At 38.8% G+C, this 21,064-nt stretch overlaps 1 protein-coding gene across 2 annotated transcripts in view; it reads left to right on the top strand.

Annotated features, from left to right (window-relative positions):
• The window catches only part of MAP2K5 (mitogen-activated protein kinase kinase 5), a 268,480-nt gene that overhangs the window by 79,895 nt on the left and 167,521 nt on the right, over positions 1–21,064 (top strand). For both annotated transcript variants that reach the window (XM_011940344.1, XM_011940343.1), the window contains exons 9-11: positions 5,781–5,820; positions 20,476–20,544; positions 20,634–20,715. In XM_011940344.1, the coding sequence (XP_011795734.1) occupies positions 5,781–5,820; positions 20,476–20,544; positions 20,634–20,715 (191 nt within the window). The remainder of the gene's footprint in view (positions 1–5,780; positions 5,821–20,475; positions 20,545–20,633; positions 20,716–21,064) is intronic.

Genomic DNA, 21,064 nt, shown 5'->3' with positions numbered 1-21,064 from the left:
TTGAACCCGGGAGGCGGAGGTTGCAGTGAGCTGAGATCGCTCCATGGTACTCCAGCCTGGGCGACAGAGTGAGACTCTGTCTCAAAAAATAAAATAAAATAAAATAAGAAAGTATGGATAGTAAGTATTCTCTTGTACTGGGCTCTTTGTTATTTTAAATATATGAAAAACTTACACCAGGCTACTAACTTTTGCCTTGGCAAAGTGTATGTGTGTGTGCTCAATTTTAAGAGCTGGGACTGTTCCAAGAAGGCCTGTGCTGGTCACAAATAAAATGGAACACTGAAGGACCAAGCACTAAAAATATCTCATAAACATGCTTCCTCCATGCAGTCATTGGAACAGGTAATTACTGTGGCAACAACAAACTAATTTGAAGTGTTAGCTGTTAATTAAAACATTGCAGAGGTGTATAGTTGTCTTTTGGTGTAACCAGAGCCTCCATTCAAACTTCATTAATCACTTTACAATTAATTTGTTGAGGAAGGTCAAGACAATTGAGATGCAGTATCTGTTGAAAGTAAACAAATTCCTTTTCTCTAAGTAAATACCATTTGCAAAGTTAAGGGATACCCTCGACTCATGCCTGGCATTGCCTTTTGTCATCCACTTCTCCTTGATGATTAAATGTTAAATTGGTACTGTCATTGTACTGTAAACCAAACCACATAGCATCTTTATTGCTCGAAATCGAACCCAAACTTCCACGGATGAATTAGCGTGCATCATAATTAAATTATCAAGCCTCTCCTTTTAATTCACTTGGAAATAGGAGACCTTTCTTTTAGAAAAGAGATCAGCTTTCTTGACAAGCTAATTAAGTTGCCAAACTGTCCAGTATGGTATGTATATCAGACTATCTGCTAATCATTTTCTTATCACTGTTGCTGGTCTCAAACATCCAGGTGTTGCTTATTCAAAGTAACAACACTGATCTTTTTACAACTTTTGAATCCTTGTGTGTATATTTAATTATTTGTCTTTGTATTTCAATTCTTGCTTAGTGATTCTAATATACAATATTTTTAAAAGTTGGAATTGGAAGAATCTGTGATATGGAAGGGGAAAAATAATATATCATAAAGTCTTACATATTATATTACTTGTATTTACATGGAATAAACTTACTAATTTCCTTTAAATCACATCTCAGGCCAGGTGTGGTTGCTCACACCTGTAGTAATCTCAGCACTTTGGGAGGCTGGTAGATCACCTGAGGTCAGAAGTTTGAGACCAGCCTGGCCAACGTGGTGAAACCCTGTCTCTACTAAAAATACAAAAAAATTACCCAGGCATGGTGGTGGGCGCCTTAATTCCAGCTCCTTGAGAGGCTGAGGCAGGAGAATTGTTTGAACGTGGGAGATGGAGGATGCAGTGAGCCGAGACTACGCCACTGCACTCTAGTCTGGGCGACAGAGCAAGGCTCCATCTTAAACAAGTAAACAAACAAAAAACATAATATAGGGGATAGGGTTCCACTTATAAAATGTGTATCACTTTGTACAAAGTATAAAAAATTATTTTGCTGGGCACAGTGGCTCACACCTGTAATCCCAGTGCTTTGGGAGGTCAAGGTGGGAGGATCGCTTAAGGCTTGGAGTTTGAGACCAACTTGGGCAACATAGCAAGACTTCATCTCTTAAAAAACTTAAAAAAAAAAATTAGCCAGGCATGGTGGTATACTCCTGTAGTAAGTACCAGCAGTTTGGGAGGCTGAGGTAGGAGGATCGCTTGAGCCCAGGAGTTCAAGGTCACAATGAACTAGTAAGATCGCAGCAGTGCAGTCCAGCCTGCAAGACAGAATGAGACCCTGTCTCTGAAGAAAATAATAATTGATTAAGTTTTATTATTATTTTCTATATCTTTGAGACAGAGTCTCGCTCTGTCACCCAGGCTGTAGTGGAGTGGTGAGATCATAGCTCACTGCAGCCTGACCTCCTGGGCTCAAGCAACCCTCCTACCTCAGCCCCTGTAGTCCCTACAGGGGGACTATAGAGGACTACAGGCACACACCACAATGCCAGCTAATTATTATTATTTTTTTTAAAGACAGGGTCTCCCTACATTGCCCAGGCTGGTCTTGATCTCCTGGGTTCAAGGGATCCTCGTGGGTTGGCTTCCCCAAAATGCTGAGATTACAGGCGTGAGCCACTGCGCCCAACCTGATTAAAGTTTTATAAGTAGTATTTCAAAATACCAATGAGGTCGTTATTTGAGAATGTCTTTAGACATTTTCAAAGGTTAAATAATTCTTTGGTAAAGTAAACAGTCGTCACCTTATTTTTGTAATCTTGCTTTTCCTTTAAATGAGATATACTTGAATTTCTTTATAATTAATTGATATAATAAAAGTTAAGTTTACCTTCCATAACTGGCTTGACCTTTGTCTACTCAAGTAGGAAAAGCAAAATGAGTAAGTTCTTATAACAATCATATATTTGAATAAGTATATACATATGCTTTATATATGTAGTTTCCTAGTCTTGCCTGAATTTGTAACTTTTTACATGTAAACGATATTATAAATACCTATAGGCTCTTAATAACTAAATTATTTCTATAAGTCAGTCACCTTCAAAAACTCTTGTCAGTGATGGTTCAACTCTGTAAATTTACGAAAAAGTATTGAATGTACCCTTAAAACAAGTGAATGTTATCATATGTAAATTATATCTCAGTGAAGCTGTTAAAAAATTTTGTCAGTCCTTTCTGCCTGTGGGCACTGCAGAGGAAACATCCTTAAAGTCTCTCTTCTCCCTGCCGTCATGTCTGAGTCAGAGTCTCCTAAAGAGCCTGAACAACTGAGGAAGCTCTTCATTGGAGGCTGAACTTTGAAACAACCGACGAGAGCCTGAGGAGCCATTTTGAGCAATGGGGAACACTCACGGACTGTGTAGTCATGAGAGATCCAAGCACCAAGCGCTCCAGGAGCTTTGGGTTTGTCACATATGCCACTGTGGAGGAGGTGGATGCAGCCAGAAATGCAAGGCCACCCAAGGTGGATGGAAGAGCTGTGGAAGCAAAGGGAGCTGTCTCAAGAGGAGATTCTCAAAGACCCGGTGCCCACTTAACTGTGAAAAAGATATTTGTTGGTTAAAGAAGACACTGAAGGCCAGGCGCGGTGGCCCACGCCTGTAATCCCAGCACTTTGGGAGGCTGAGATGGGTGGATCACGAGGTCAGGGATTTGAGACCAGCCCGGCCAACATGGTGAAACCCTGTCTCTACTAAAAGTACAAAAATTAACTGGGTGTGGTAGCAGGCACCTGTAATCCCAGCTACTCCGGAGGCTGAGGCAGGAGCATTGCTTGAACCTGGGAGGTGTAGGTTGTGGTGAGCCAAGATCATGCCATTGCACTCCAGCCTGGGCAACAGAACGAGACTCCGTCTAAAAAACAAACAAACAAACAAAAACACTGAAGACTATCACCTAAGAGATTATTTTGAATAATATGGAAAAATTGAAGTAATTGAAATCATGACTGACTGAGGCAGTGGCAAGAAAAGGGACTTTGCCTTTATAACATTTGATAGCCATGACTCCGTGGATAAGACTGTCATTCAGAAATACGATACTGTGAATGGCCACAGCAGTGAAGTTAGGAAAGCCCTGTCAAAGCAAGAGATGGCTAGTGCTTCAGCCAGCCACAGAGGTCAAAGTGGCTCTGGAAACTTTGGTAGTGGTTGTGGAGGTGGTTTTAGTGAGAATGACAACTTTGGTCATGGAGGAAACTTAAGTGGTCGTGGTGGCTTTAATGGCAGCTGTGGTGGTGAATAAGCTGGCAGTGGAGATGGCTATAATGGATTTAGTAACGATGGAAGCAATTTTGGAGGTGGTGGAAGCTACAATGATTTTGGCAGTTTCAGCAGTCTTCAAATTTCGGACCCATGAAGGGAGGAAGCTTTGGAGGCAAAAGCTCTGGCCTCTATGGTGACAGAGGCCAATACTTTGCCCAACCACAAAACCAAGGTGGCTATGGCAGTTCCAGTAGGAGCAGTAGCTATGGCAGTGGCAGAAGATTTTAATTACCGCCAGGAAACAAAGCTTAGCAAAAGAGGAGAGCCAGAGAAGTGACAGGGAAGCTACAGGTTACAACACATTTGTGAACTCAGCCAAGCACAGTGGTTGCAGGGCCTAGCTGCTACAAAGAAGACATATTTTAGACAGATACTCATGTGGATGAGCAAAAAACTCAAGGACTGTATTTTTCTAATTGTATAACAGGTTAGTTTAGTTCCTGTTCTGTGGAAACTTTAAAGCATTCCAACAAAGTGTTTTAATGTAGATTTTTTTTTTGTACCCATGCTATTGATTGCTAAATGTAATAGTCTGATCATGATGCTGAATAAATGTCTTAAAAAAAATGTCAGAGCAACCAAATTTTCTGCAGAACAGCAGAAAATGATGTTTCCATGTTGGCAGTAGTGGATTATGTAAATTTTGGTTTTATTTTTGTTTTAAGAAAGGGGAAGTTTGGGGGCTCATTAAATATGTTTTACAACTGGGCAGGTAAAGATGAGGAATTCCTGAGGCACTAACTTCTGTTCCCCGTTTTCCCTATACCATTCCTATCTTAACACCAGATGAGAGGAAGAGCCGTCTGATCTTAGCTAGTGTATAAAATCCTCTACAGGGCAAGATTTTTAGTTCTTCGAAACTAACTTGCTTCCTTATATTAATATTTTCATGGACTTGCAATAACAACACTTGTTTATGTTATGTGGTTTATTTTGAAATTTTTATTGTATAAAAATGTGTTGCAGATGGTTTCTAAATAATGTTCAGAATATCTAGTCCCCACAGTATATGTGTAAAGGCCACATTTCATTTAAACATAAAAGGTACGGTGGCTCACTCCTGTAATCCTAGCACTTGGGGAGACTGAGGTGGGAGCATCACTTGAGGTCAGCAGTTCTAGGCCAGCCTGGGCAACATCCAGAGACCCTGTCTCTACAAAAAAAATTAAGAAGTAGCTGGGCATAGTGGCATGTGCCTATAGTCCTAGCTACTCAGGAGGCTGAAGTGAGAGGATCGCTTGAGCTGAGGAGTTTGAGGCTGCAGTGATCTATGATTACGCCACTGCGTTCCAGCCTGAGTGTCAGAGAGAGCCCCTGTCTGAATCAGTCAGTCACTCAATCAGATAAACACAAAAGGTCTTGATGGATAGTAATGGTATTTTATTTCTGTAAACCCTATTCTCGTTCTTTTTCATAAATGAATACACTTATATTTCTTGATTTAAGTTGTAGTTATTTCACTGTATCTGTTCCTTTGAGCTTGTTTTGATGAACTGTTAAGATATAGTTTATCTGCATGTGTAACTGAAAAAAATAGGCAAAAAGACAAGCAAAAAAATTGAAAAAAAAAAAGAAAGCAAAATGGCTCTGTATACTGCTTGACATAGAGAACCTACACACACAGTGACAGTCATAGGGATCTGGAGCCAAAAGACCTAGGTTTGAGGTCTCCTTCTGCCACTAGTTACTTTGTGCCATTGGGCAAACTGTTTAACTTCTCTGTGCTTCAGAATTCTCATCTATAAAAGGAGGATAATAATGTATCAGCATTACCTCAGAGAGTTGTTTTAAGGTAATGTGTAGTAAATCACTTTGTAAACCATTAAGCTCCATATAAATGTAAATTACTACTGTTTTTAGTGTTCTTTGAAAGTACCATGTATCCCATTGCTGCAGAAATGTTTGGATTTACATTTATGTCCTTAACCATTTTGTAGGTTGTTTAGTGATCCCAAATGATTTTGGTTTTTTTTCTTCCCATAGAGCATATCATGTCCCAAGTGGGAAAATATTAGCTGTAAAGGTAAGTACTGGATACATTTTATGAAATTCTTGATGTTCACCTCTTTCCTTTCCTCTGTTAGCTTGAGTCACAGATAGTGTCAGTGAAATTCTTGATGTTCACCTCTTTCCTTTCCTCTGTTAGCTTGAGTCACAGATAGTGTCAGTGAAATTCTTGATGTTCACCTCTTTCCTTTCCTCTGTTAGCCTGAGTCACAGATATTGTCAAAGAGGAGATGAAATGGTTTAAAGTTTAGATGGTGGGTAGGGGAAGCTGTGGCCCTCTGGTGACATTCAGGCACCTGAAGATCTTTTAAGTATGCCTTAAAATAGTCAGTTGTAAACTTCGTGTATTGTGATTCTTCTTGCCAAGAAGAGAAGACTTCTTTCTGTGTCCCCTGCTAAGTGGCATCACCATCTTCCTTGTCATGCAGCTCAAAACCTTACTAGTAATGTATTCCTTTTCCTTCTTTAAATATGCCACATCCTATGAATGGCTGTATCCTGTTAGAATTTTTCCCTGAAATATATCCATTTGCTACTTTCTTTCTATTCTCATCCTCATTACCATGGTCTTAGATCGAGCTCACATTACCCCCTACCTGGACTTTTGAAATAACTTCCTCACTGTACTTTCGGTCTTTTCTTTTCCTATACACCTTTTACTCTGCCATAGATTTGAGAAGTTAAATCACAGATCTGACCGTGTCTTGCTAACTGCCTTCCTCAATCATGTACAACATAAAGCCTAAGATGTCTGCTTTGCTTCTGACTCCTTCAGCATACTGAAATACCCAAGCACCACACCTGCCAATAGAGTCAGGCTAGACACAACTCAGGGACGTTCCAGGCAGTTACCTAGGATGCTCCTCACTTGTTCCCATGTAGTTCGTAATTCACACTTCATCTTTGCCAAACTTCAGCATCCCAGTCTTGCCATGCCACTTTGGGTTTAATCTCTGCCACTGCTGGTGCTTGATCTTCCTATTATTTTAAATCTCAGATTTCCTTAATGGACTCTGTCTTGAATTGCACTTACGACTGAAGCCTTTGCTAATGAAGTCCTAACCCCACAGAACCCCATTTCCAATTCTGTGCTGTTAGCTAACTAACTGGTCAGGCCTGCCTTGCCCCCTACCTTCCCCACAAATTGTTCAGGCCCTCTACATATTGGCACCCACCTACCTTTATAAACATGCCCTCTGCTTTACCAATCTGTTACTTCCTGTCATGCCCTTTATCTCCAGTCTCCAGGCCTTTGGTAATTAAAGTTTTTATTTTTTGAGTATTATGCTAGATTTTAAAATTTTTTATTTATTTATTTATTTTTGATTGAGACAGGGTCTTGCTCTGTCATGCAGGGTGGAGTGCAGTGGCGTGATCTAGGCTCATTACAGCCTCCACCTCCCACATCCAAGAGATCCTCCTACCTCAGTCCCTTGAGTAGTTGGACCACAGGTGTGCATCACCATGCCTGGCTAATTTTCTTTATATTTTGTAGAGACAGGATCTCACTATGTTTCCCAGGCTGGTCGCAAACTCCTGGGCTTAAGTGATCCTCCTGTCTCAGCCTCCCGAAGTCCTGGGATTATAGGCATGGGCCACCACACCCAGCTATGCTAGATGTTTTATAACTATTATATTTAATCCTTTAAATTACATAGTAAGCCTGTCTATTTTAGATTAGTTTCAGTCAGAAACTCAGAAAGCTGAATTGTCAAAGATCACAGAGTTGGAAGGGATAAGGCCAGGTTGTAAAATGTTCATCTGCCTCCAAAGCCCATCTCTGTTACACCATGCAGCTTTTATACAACTTACTAACATTGCTCATCCCTCTGATGTCCATCTATCTTTTCATGGTTTGTCTCCAAGACGCCTTTTTAGCTATCCACAGTGAGAAATTGGTCTCTTTCTCTAACAGTTGCATAGCATATATTTCTGCATCTTTTTTCTCATCTAGGAAACTAAGAATCAGAGCAATTACATTAGAATTGCTTATACCTTTTAGTAAGTTGAAACCGAAACTAAGACTCAGAGCCTCTGACTGCTGATGAAATCTGGAGTTCTTCTTCCATGTCACATCTAGTACAGCACCTAGAATGTGTTATGTGGCCTTATCAAGTTTAGTTTTAATAAGTTAAATAACTTGTGAGGGGGTACAACAGAGCTTCCTCTGAGATATTTTCTTTGACAATTCAGCCATATAGGTCCATAAAATTGTAGAACTGGAAGAGACCTTGGAGATCACGGGTTATAGCCCCCACATTTTACAGAAGCGCTCAGCTCACTGAATGCAGCTCTGTCATACTACCTCGGTGCTCACTGAACGCGGCCCTGTCGTACTACCTCGGCACTCACTGAGTGTGTCTCGGTCGTACCACCTTGGTGCTGAGTGTGTAGCTCTGTTGTGTGCCTTGGCATTGGATTAACTTTTCTGTACCTCCTGAGTTCCCTTTTCACTAAGAGAATACTTTCACTAAAACTTGAGCACTATTTTCCCATCCATTGAGTTACTTTTCTGTTCCTTTTTTGTCAGAAGTCTTAGATTGTTGCTGATGATATATTTAAAGATAGTCAACTCTAGGTTATTTACTCCAGGAGAGGGGAACAGTGTTATAAATCATCCAGAAATCTATCATTATTTGGCCTTGCCAAGTACATTATACATTTTTCATAATTTGATACATTTTGAATTATGTTTATATAGACTAATATTAAAATTATTATGCATTAGTTGGGTGTGGCAAGGGGCCAACAGCTTTTTCTGAAAGGATTAAAAGCAATTTAAATCCATGTAAAAGCAATGTAAATATGCTTTACAGAATAGCTGTTAGGAAAGTAGAGACTGTCAGTAAATGAAAATAGTTGAGATTGACAAATGTACTGTTCGCTAGACCTGACCATTAAACTGAGCTTTACGACAAGAACTGTACTGTATTCACTTTGTATCTCTAGATTCTATAAAATATAGTAGATACTCACACTGAGTTGAAAGAATGGATGATTTAAGAGCAGATAGGATTATTGTGATTAAACGCTTGTGTAGCCCTGAGCTTGTTGGTCATTTAGGCAAAAACTATGTAACTTGTATAATAAGTCATAATCTAAGAAAAAGAAATTTACCATTTCTTCAAAACAGGCAGAATTTTTAATTCTTAGAAGTGTGTATTTGGAGATGTTCCATCTTTCTATTACTGATTTCTAATTTAATTCCATTGTGGTTACAGAGCACCCTTCCTATGACTTGAATTATTTTAAATTTGTTGAGACTTATGGCTCAGAATATGATCTATTTTGGTAAACAGTCCTTGTAAACATGAAAAGAATGTATAACCTGCTTGTGCCTGTAATCCCAGCACTTTGGGAGGCTCAGGTAGGTAGATGACTTGAACTCAGGAGTACGAGACCAGCTTGGGCAACATGGCAAAACCCCATCTCTACAAAAAACAAAAAATAAAAAATAAAAAATAAATTAGCTGGGCATGGTGGTGTATGCCTGTAGTCCCAGCTACTTAGGAGGCTAAGGTGGGAGGATCGCTGAGCCAAGGAAGTTGAGACTACAGTGAGCCATGATTGCACCACTGCATTCTAGTCTGAGTGACAGAGTAAGACCTCATCTCAAAAAAAAAAAAAGAATGTATCATCCACTGTATAGGGTATTGTATAATGTCAATTAGATCAAGTTAACTGATAGTGTTATTCAAGTCTTCTATATCTTTGCTGATTTTTATCGAGTTGTTCTATCAGTTATTGAAAGAACAATACTCAACAATAATTATGGCCTACAGTTCTGTTATTTTTTACTTAATGTTTTTGAAGATATATTCTTAGGTTCATTTATGTTTGTTAGGTCCTCTTGATGAATTGGCCTCACTGACATTATGAAGTAACTTTTGTCCATGATCATATTCTTTGCTCTGAAATTTATAGTCTGATATTAAATTATAGGCTTTATTTTGACTAGTGTTAGCATGATTTTTTTTTTTTACTTTTAACCTATTGTGTCATTATTTTTGAAATGTATTTCATGTAGGCAGCATATAGTTGGGTCTTATTTTTTTAATCCAGTTGGATGATCTTTGCTTTTTAAGTGAGTGGATTGCGACTATTTACATTTCATATGATTATTGATATGGTTGGATTCAAATCTGTCACTTTGCTCTTTGTTTTCTATTTGTTCTGCCTGTATGCCCCCCTTTTTAAGTGATGGCTTTAGAATTCATAACTTAACATAGTCTCCCTATGTAAATAGTACTGTACCACTTTATAGTTTAGAAATCTTACAATGGTGTATTTTCATTTCCCTCGTTCCAGCCTTTGTTTTATTGTCATGCATTTTACATCATCATATGCTGGAAACCCCAAAATACATTGTCACTGCTTTTGCTTTAGATATTTATCTTTTAAAGACATTTAAAAAGTAAGAAAAATAGTATTTTATTTTTATTCATGTATTTACCAATTCCAGTGCTCTTCATTCATTTGTGTGGTTCAGATTTCCATGTATATTATTTTCCTTCTGTCTGAATGATTTCTTCCTTTACATTTCATATAGTGTAGGTCTTTTGGTATTCTTTCAGCTTTTGTATGTCTCAAAATCTGTATTTCACTTTCATTTTTGGAAAGTATTTTAATTTTTGCTGGATGCAGAATTCTAGGTTGACTGTTGTTTTCTTTCAGTTTTTTAAAGATTTCGTTTCACTGTTTTCTTTCTTCCCAGTGAGAAGTTTACTGCCATTTTAAATCTTTGTTTCTCTGTACATTAGAATTGGCTTTACTTCTGGCTGCTTTCAAGATTTTTTCTTTATCACTGGTGTTAAGCTGGTGTTTACATCTTTAATGTCTCTGCTTAACATGTTCAAAACTTCTTCTGCTTTCTTTTTTTTTTATTTTTATAAATAAAGATGGGGTTTTGCCACGTTGCCCGGACTTGTCTCGAATTCATGGGCTCAAGCAATCCACCGGCCTCCACCTGTCAAAGTTCTGGGATTACAGGTGTGAGCCAGGGCACCTGGCCTCCTCTGCTTTCTTATCTACTTATTCCATCATATGTGTCATATCTGGATCAGTTTTGACTGATTCCTTTTCTCCTCACTTTGGGTTGTATTTTTTGCTTTTTTTTTCATACCTTATAATTTTTTTTAAGTGAAAGTAAGTTTATTAAGAAAGTAAAGGCATAAAAGAATGGGCTACTCTGCTTAGGCAGAGCAGTCATGCCTTATAATTTTTTTATTGGATACCAGACATGTGGCATGGGTGCTGGATATTTTTCCTCTGCTTTAAATATTTTTGAACTTTATTCTGAGATTGTGATGGTTAATATTGAGTGTTAACTTGATTGGATTGAAGGATGCAAAGTATTGTTTCTGGGTGTGTCTGTGAAGGTGTTAACATTCACAGAGATTAACATTTGAGTTAATGTTAACATAAGAGATTAACATTTGAGTCAGTGGGCTGGGAGAGGCAGACCTGCCTACAGTTTGGGTGGGCACCATCTAATCAGCTGCCAGTGTGGCTAGGATAAAAGCAGGCAGAAGTTGGAAGGACTTGACTTGCTGAGTCTTCTTGCCTTCATCTTTTTCCATGCTGGATACTTCCTGCCCTCAAACATCAGACTCCCAAGTTCTTCAGCTTTTGCACTCTTGGACCCACACCAGTGATTTGCCAGGGGCTCTCAGGCCTTCAGCCATAGACTGAAGTTGGCTTCCCTGCTTTTGAGGTTTTGAGACTTGGACTGGCTTCCTTGCTCCTCAGCTTGCAGATGGCCTATTATGGGACTTTACCTTGTGATCCTGTGAGTCAATACTCCTTAATAAATTCCCCTTCATATATACATCTATCCTGTTAGTTCTGTCCCTCTAGAGAACCCTGACTAATACAGAGATATTATTTAGTGACTTTTAAATAATTTGATTCTTTCAAGGCTTGCTTTTAAGTTTTATTAGACAGTACCAGCCCAGTGGTTAGTCTAGAACTAATTTTCCCTGTGCAACTGAGGTAGTACTCTTCTGAGTACTCTACCCAGTGCCTTGGGAATTGTAAGGTTTTCCACACTGACTGGTGGGAATACAAACTTTTCTTGCCCAGTATTAATCTGAAGATTGTTTCTTCTGAGCCTTTCTCGTGGTTCTCTCCCTGGCCTCAGGTGATCTCCTGACATCTATGTACAGATCATTCATTACTCAGCTGAAGACTCCAGGACCCGCTCGGCAGATCTCTGGAGCGCTCTCCCTCAGGCCCTCTGCCAGCTCTCTGCCCTCTGCTTCTCTAGCTTCCTTGGCCTCCTCAGACTCTCAGTTTTGTCTTCTCACCTTAGGGAGATGGCTTATCTCTGCCTGGGTTCCCCTCCCTGCACTGGGGCCTGGAAACTCTCTGGTCAGCAAGCTGGGGAATCATAGGGTTCATCTCATTTGTTTTCATCTTTCAGGGATCACTGCCCCATTCTGGCTAATGTCCAATGTCTGGAAGCCTGTTGATTTGTGTGTGTGTGTGTGTGTGTGTGTGCGTGTGTGTGCGTGTGTGTGTGTTTTAGTACCTCTTCCTTTCTTTTTTTTAATTTAACTTTTAAGTTCTGGAGTACATGTGCAGGTTTGTTATATAAGTATACTTGTGCCATGGGGGTTTGTTGTACAGATTATTTTGTCACCCAGGTATTAAGCCTAGTACCTATTATTCTTGCTGATCCTCTCCCTGCCTCACCCTCCACCCTCTGATAGGCCACAGTGTGTGGTGTTTCCCCCTATGTGTCCACGTGTTCTTATAATTTAGCTCCCACTCATAAATGAGAACATGCAGTATTTGGTGTCCTGTTCTTGTGTTAGTTTGCTAAAGATAAAATGAACTCCAGCTCCATCCATGTTCCTGCAGAGGACATTATCTCATTGTTTTTTATGACTGCATAGTATTTCATGGTGTGTATGTACCACATTTTCTTTATCCAGTCTACCAGTGATGGGCATTTAGGTTGATTCCACGTCTTTGCTATTGTGAATAGTGCTGCAATGACCATTTGCATGCATGTGTCTTTATAATAGAATGCTTTGTATTCCTTTGGGTATATACCCAGTAATGGGATTGCTGGGTCAAATGGTATTTCTGTTTTTAGGTCTTTGAGGAATCAATGCACTGTCTTCCACAATGGTTGAACTAATTTACACTTCCTCCAACAGTGTAGAAGCATTCGTTTTTCTCCACAACCTTGCCAGCATCTGTTATTTTTTGACTTTTTAGTAATAGCCATTCTGACTGATATGAGATGGTATGTTATTGTGATTTTGATTTGCATCTCTCAAATGATCAGTGATGTTGAGCGTTTTTCCATGTGATTGTTGGCCTCATGTATATCTTCTTTTGAAAAGTGTCTGTTTATGCCTTTTGCCCACTTTTTAATGGGGTTTTTTTTCTTACAAATTTCTATAGACCCCTTCCTTATACCCCTTTATTACAAAAATTAACTCAAAATGAATTAAAGACTTAAATGTAAAACCCAAAGTACAAAAACCCTGGAAGACAACTTAGGAAATACCATTCCGGACATAGGAATGGGATAAAGATTTCATGATGAAGACACCAAAAGCAATTGCAACAAAGGCAAAAATTGACAAATGGGATCTAATTAAACTAAAGAGCTGCACAGCAAAGGAAATTATAAACAGGGTGAACAGACAGCCTATAGATGGGAGAAAATTTTTGGAAACTATGCGTCTGATAAAGATCTAATATCCCTTTCCTTTCCTTACACTACTCTAATCCAGATGCTTGGCTTTTTTCTTGTCAGACATGTATACCAGATTTTGAATTGTTCTCAGTAAATAGAAGCTACCATTTATTGATGATTTATGCAATGCTAAGCATTTTGCATGCATTTTTAAAATTAATACTCACAACAACCTTTTGTGACTCTTATTGATTCCCATTTTACAAAAGCTGAGGCACGGAGAAGTTAAATAACTTGACCAAGGTCCCACATCTGATAAGTAGTAGAGCCAGGATTTAAACCTCGGTAGTCTTGTCCTAAGTGCCTGTGACCCTCTGCTGGTGCTGCTCACTGCTCTCAGATTTGCCTTGCCAAGGATCATCCTGGTCACATTTCTTTCCCTCTCAAAAGTCTTCAGTGGCTTCATGTCACTTCCCAGATAAACTAAAGACTTTAGAGGATGGAATTCAAGATCCTCCACTATATGTCATCAGTCAGCTTTTATAGCATTATCTTACATGTTTCAATCCTGTATGTCTTTTAAGTTGAACTCATTGCCTTATCTGAACTCAGGTACTTTCTCACTTCAACACTTTGATTCACGTATTCCTCTCTAATTAGAATGCTTTCACCCGTATCTCCACCTATCAAAATCTTTAACACCCTTCAAGGATCAGCTGAAAAGCCTGCTCCTCCATTGAACTTTTCTGGATAAGCCCTGTCACATATGGTCTATCTCTCACTCACTCATTTTCTTCTTTGAATCTTTCTAGAATTCCCTGTATATGCCTTTTAAGGGTGTTATCAACAACTGCCTTGTATTTTGCTATTAGTATACCTGTACATTTCCCCTATTATATTGAAATCTTTTTGTAAGTGGGAAACAAATCTTATTTATCTTCTTGCCTTACTCCGTGATTCCTGCAGATCCTTGCGTACAGGGTATAGTACAAAGTATTACACATAACGAGTAAGTGTTCAACACATAATTTGTTGAATGACTGAATGAATAAATTTTTGTTCTTCTGTTTGTTCTTTAGTTCATTCATCTTTTAAAGTAACATCTTAAAAGCAGGTTCAGCTCACATACAAAATATCTCATAGCATTCTTTATATGGACCATTGCTCTCACCCAGAATATTTTTTAGCTTTTTTTTATATTAAAGGGTGAAATGGAAGGTTAAGAGTTAGAAGCGTATTTGATCTTTTCCTGACCCTCTCCTGACTTTTGTGTGACTTCAAGCATGTCACTTGAACCTCCCAGTGACCTCAGCTGTGAAACGGGGCTGCCTGGTGTCACAGAGGGATTGCGAAGAGCAGCACATCACAGTCCTTGTCCAAACAGAATCATCTGCGGGGTCTGACGCCTGCATGGAATGATGAGGGAAATTTAATTTTCCAAGTAAAGTAGTCAGTTTGACCCACAGTTTGAATGTCTGTGGGCACAATTAGATGAGTCCTTGAAAATCTGTTACTTTTCCTACTCAAAATGTTTCTCATGTTATGCTTGTAAATGTTCTAATTTTTTAGACAAAAAAGCATATTGTAAATATTTCCCTTTTTAGACTTCTGAGGTAGGAATATATCACAAGATATTTTTAAAAGAAGTTGAATTTTGGAAAGAATAATGTACCATGAATTTCTGTTCTACACTATTGAATTTAGAAAATGTTCTGCCTCAAAGAGAACATTTTGAAAATGATGCTAATCACATTTTAAAGATAACTATTTCATAATGACCATATGTAATTCATGAAACGTGTTTTTACCTTTTTGTGTGTTTGTTTGGTGTAGGTAGTCAAGACAATTGCAGATAAGTAGAGCAGAAAACAAAAATACTGTTTGCCATCTTGTAAACAGAACCTTTTTATACCATTAATGTATTCTATAAAATCTTTCAAGTAGTAATGCTTGGAGGATTTAATATATTTCCCAGTATTGTTTGTTTTCTAAGTGGGAAAAATCCATCTAACAGGAAATTTCTTAGCATTGTATATTGCATGTGCTGATTATCATTCTTTGACTGCTTTGGGTTTCTGCTGCTTTTAATCTAGCATTTAAATGGACCATTTGATTAATCATTTGTGTACTGGCTATAATCCTCCCAAATTTCCTTTCTGAGTTGTACATACTGTAAAAGACAATTATGTTGCCACAGATTAAATAAGTGAATTAAAACAGAATAGCAGCTTAATTTGACCTGTGATTTTGCTCTTTCCCTTTAGTGAAGTGTGTGCCACTCCAGCAAATAAATGAAGTCATCCATGACAGCTTGTGATGAATTGCCGTATTTATACTGTATATTTTAATAGCCTCACACTAATTTAAATTGAGCACAGAGTAAATTATAATTCAGTCACTTGACTGCTTATATTTAACTTGACAACTCATCCTTATTTGTCCTGGAGGTGTAGTGGAGAGCAGTGGAAATGCACTAAGGTATTTCAGTTTCTCACTTAACCCTTTCTCCATGGAATGCTTCATATTCAAATTCTCTCCAGTTTGAAACATTTAGCACTTCCTAAGGAGAAAAAAAATAATGAAGACTCAGGAAGTCCGTACTTTTCTTGGACTTCAAAAAGAAAATTAGTCTTTGCCATGCTTTCGCCATTGCCTTCAAATAAGGAATTGGATTTGTTTATTTTTAGCAGTTTTAAAGCTCACTCACAAGAATACCCAGGGGAAGGAGAATTAACCTTCCACCCAGAGTGCCAAGTCTCCCAGAAAATAGAGAGCATTTGAGTAGAATTATTTTAAGGAGGGTTTTACTTTTCCTCTCAAGTTCTCAGAAATTACTTTATTAGTTTTCTTCGTCATTTTCGAATCTCCACTATTCTAGACTAAAGCAAATACCAACAATGATCAAAACAAATTAGAGTACAGCGGATTAGCTCCACAAATACAGTATTTCTTACTACATTTTAGGTCAGTGTGGCATTTTTATTTATTTGGTGGTGTATGTTTTTCGTTTTAAATTCAGTTGTAGAAATCAAGCAATCTATTTCTTCTGTCTAGAAACAGCTTCTTATAAAGAGGATTATAGTTGTAAAGACTTTAGTTAAATCCCACATCACTTACTAGGCACTACTGTGAGTTAGACCCTGTATGGATTGCTGAGCGGGGGATAGAAAAATGTACAAGACTCAGCGCTTGCCCTTGAGAGGCTCATAGCCACTCTAATCTTGAGACTTCTGTTTTTAGGAGATGAGGGATGCATGCAGAATGTACATATTGAAGGCCAGAGCTAGACATTAATTTTGATGGAGGGCTTTGAGGTGAGCTTCATGGAGGCAGTGGTGGCATTCAAGCTGGGTCTAAAAGATAGAACAGGATTTTTTCAGTCAGTGCCTGGAGTGGAGAGAGGAAGCACACCCCAAGTAGAGGGAACAGCAGGAGCAAAGGCTGGAAGTAGGGAAAACACAGGATATGTGTGTACACCAGGAAATGTCATCTGATTTCACATGAAGGGTGGGTTTGTGGTGGGAGTAGTGGGAAGAGGAGTTAGAATAAGTTGTCTGTATTATGGAAGAATTCCTTGAATGTCATGCTAGAGTTTTAACTTTATTGTAGGCGATGGGAACACAATTAAGGTTCTTGATTAAGGGAATGATATATTCACAGCCAGTAGTTTGGGGTTAATTCCAGGATGTTGGCTAGCAATGTGGAATCATGTCATTTCTAGGTCGGTGGTGGCCTGGAGATGCAATATATCTTAATAGTCATATATCTTAGCACTGAATAAATGGCATTTTTGAACCTTAAATAAGTGGTTCTCAAGCTTACTTTGGGTTAGGAATTACCCGGGGAGCTTTACAAAATAACAAATATGTGGGCCCAACCCCAGGGATTCTCATTCTGTTGTTTTGTGGTAAAGCCTGCACCTTGGAATTTTTTTTTTAAGTGCCCTAGGTATTATGATTTGAGGCCAGGGTTGAGAACCATTGATTTAAGGTCAGTAATAACTTCACTCCTTTTAGCAGAGCTTTTTAGAGTGAGAGATCCCTGGTACTTGTCATCATAGTAGGAATAGCCATAATATTTTATGCCGTAGGATTGAACTGACGCTAGATGAATTAATTTTGTTGGTAAGTTTTACACAAGAACAAAAATGTAAGTGAATATTGTTGGCAAATAACTATTGATCAGGAGAAGTGTTTAAATGTTTCTTGGCAGTTTTGTATTACACTTACAGTCTAGTTTCCTGAGAGCTTTTATAAATAACCCCAAAGCAAACTTTTTTTATTTTTATTTTTTGAGGCAGAGGCTCGCTGTGTCGCCCAGGCTGGTGTGCAGTGGCATGATCTCGGCTCACTGCAACCTCCGCCTCCCGGGTTCATGCCATTCTTCTGCCTCAGCCACCCAAGTAGCTGGGACTACAGGCACCCACCACCATGTCTGACTAATTTTTTTGTATTTTTAGTAGAGACAAGGTACACCGTGTTAGCCAGGATGGTCTCAATCTCCTGACCTCATGATCCTCCCGCCTCAGCCTTCCAAAGTGCTGGGATTACAGGGGTGAGCCACCACGCCCGGCCGCAAACTCTGGATAGAAACCACCTTTGCCTTTTTTCCCCCCACCTTCCCCTACCCCAAATCAACACCTGGCCAATGTCAGGGCTATAAAATGTACTTTAGAATTGTCCTTTTCTTTCCTTGCTCTATCAGCAGTTTACGATGCATCATTTGTGGTTTTTTTCTTCAGTATGAGTATATATATGTTCTTCAGTTGTAATACAAAATGTAATTCAAAGTCAAATGGCATATAACTACACTATCATAATAATTCTGAATGTTAAGTTTTTGTCTAGAAATGTCTAGAGTCTGCCACAAATCATAAAAATTGTTTTCCACCTGTTTTATTCTCCTCACTGCCTTTTTAAAGTAAAAACAAGCTGGGCATGGTGGCTCACGCTTGTAATCCCAGCACTTTGGGAGGCTGAGGCAGGTGGATCACCCGAGGTCAGGAGTTCAAGACCAGCCTGGCCAACATGGTGAAACGCTGTCTGCACTAAAAATACAAAAATCAGCCAGGTGTGGTGACACGTGCCTGTAATCCCAGCTACTCGGGAGGCTGAGGCAGGAGAATGGCTTGAACCTAGGAGGTGGAGGTTGCAGTGAGCCAAGATCGTGCCACTACACTCCAGCCTGGGCAACAGAGCAGGATTCTGTCTCTAAATAAATAAATAAATAAATAAATAAAACAATTACTCTTGAATTATTTTCACTGATGTGCTGAGTAGAATTTGAACAGTATAGTCTTCTTTCTTTAAAAAATATGTGTCTGAAATAAACTAGAATTTATTCTAGATAAGTTTATAAATGTTTTACATGTATGGGTTATAAATCACTATGGGTAATATCACTCAGTGATTTATATTTTAAATAAACCATAAAGTACTGAAAAGCCCATGAGACTGAGTCCAGATGAGGGGGTCCTACCATTCCCAGGCTCTGTGGCTCCTGGGAAGGAAACCTGGTTTCCTCCTCACTCAAAAGAAGGGAGTTAATGAAATAAGATTTTTTTAAGCTTTAACTTTCTATAACAGTATCAGCAAAGAACATTACCTGACTGGGAGAGGGGGGAAAATAGATGATATATTTTAAAAACTCCTTATTTGTCTCATAACTAAAAACCCCACTTAAAATGTCATTTTTGGCTAGGCATGGTGGCTTACGCTTGTAATCCCAGCATTTTGGTAGGCTGAGGTGAGCGGATCATTGAGGTCAGGAATTCAAGACCAGCCTGGCCAACGTGGTGAAACCCCATCTCTACTAAAAATACAAAAATTAGCCGGGTGTGGTGGCAGGCACCTGTAATCCCAGCTACTCGGTAGGCTGAGGCAGGAGAATCACTTGAACCCAGGAGACAGGTTGCTTGAACCCAGGAGACAGAGGTTTCAGTAAGCAGAGATCGTGACACCGCATTCCAGCCTGGGTAACAGAGCAAGACTCTGTCTCAAGAAAAAAATGTCATTTTTTGGCCAGGTGTGGTGGCTCAGGTGGGCAGATTACTTGAGCTCAGGAGTTCGAGACCAGCCTGAGCAACATAATGAAACCCCTATCTCTACCAAAAATGCAAAAATTTAGCTGGGCATGGTGGCACGCCTGTGATCCCAGCTACTCGGTGGCTGAGGTTGGGAGGTTTGTTTAAGCCTGGGAGGCAGAGGTTGCAGTGAACCAAGATCGCCCCACTGCACTCCAGCCTGGGTGACAGCATGAGACTGTGTCTCTAAATAAATAAAATGTCATTTTTATTCATCATCCTCCCTGCTTATTGCCTAGTGTCTGATCACAAATCACAATATAGTTCTTTTTTTTAAAAGACAGGATTTCGCTCTGTCACCCAGGTGAGAGTGCAGTGGTGCAATCATGGCTATTCAGCCTCAAATTCCTGGGCTCAAGTGATCCTCCCACCTCACCCTCCCAAGTAGGTTGGGACCACCTGATCATACTATACCCAGGTAAATTTTTTTTTTTTTTTTCTGTAGAGATGAGATCTTGCTATGGTGCTTAGGCTGGCCATATACCCCTGGCCTTCAGGTACCTTCCCACCTCAGCCTCCCTCTCAAAGTGCTGGGATTACAGGCGTGTGCCACTGCATGCGGCCAAGACAATTCTTTTATATTGGTTTGAGGGTCATTCCTATGTTCCTCTTTTGAAAATAGCCGGTGTGGCCAAAATAGAGTGCATAAATTAAGAGTGTTATAACTTAACTGACTTTTAAAGCCATTACTGTTGACCTTTGAGACCTGGCTTTTTTCTTTGGTCCCATCAATCACTTCTGTACCACCTCCCCCAGTTCAGAAGGACAAAAGGTTAGACAGATGCGGATACAGTTTGTATTACTGGGAATTATAGTGGTAAGAAGAAGGAAGTGGGGAAGAATAAAGGAACTACTATTTTTTTAGTTCTTATATTTCATAGTGATTATAGCTAATATAATTAGAAGGTGAATAAATATTAATACCTTTCTATATTTAGGTCATACTACTAGATATTACACTGGAACTTCAGAAGCAAATTATGTCTGAATTGGAAATTCTTTATAAGGTAATTGTTTTCATAGATTTTATTTGTAAAGCATGCCTATGTTATTGACTTGCAGGTTTATAACTACTTTTGTCTTATTTTTGTTACAGTGTGATTCATCATATATCATTGGATTTTATGGAGCATTTTTTGTAGAAAATAGGATTTCAATATGTACAGAATTCATGGATGGTGAGTTTTCCCTTTTATAATACTTTTTAAATGATTTTTAGAGTATATAGTGCTTTACAACCTGGTTTTGATATAGATATCAAGTAGAATTAAAAATAATTAAAATATGCTAATAATTACCTCATTTATACTCTAAGATTATTTTAGTGTTAAGTGTTCCTAGGGTTAAATATTTTTAGCTGAACTTTAATTTCTTTTTTTTTTAACTTGAAATATATGGTTATTTTATTTTCTTTCACAGAGAATTTATTTTTTCCCTTGCAAAAGGTTAAGGGCACTAGCAAATCAAGATAACCTTCATTCTTTCAGAATATGAGGATTTCTTTTTTTTTCTTTTATTTATTTATTT

This window comes from Colobus angolensis, unplaced genomic scaffold (assembly GCF_000951035.1).
Source record: "Colobus angolensis palliatus isolate OR3802 unplaced genomic scaffold, Cang.pa_1.0 Scaffold19, whole genome shotgun sequence".
In the NCBI taxonomy this organism is placed as follows: Eukaryota; Metazoa; Chordata; class Mammalia; order Primates; family Cercopithecidae; genus Colobus; species Colobus angolensis.
Note: the sequence above shows the minus strand (reverse complement) of the source record. Positions and strands in the feature narration are given on the sequence as shown.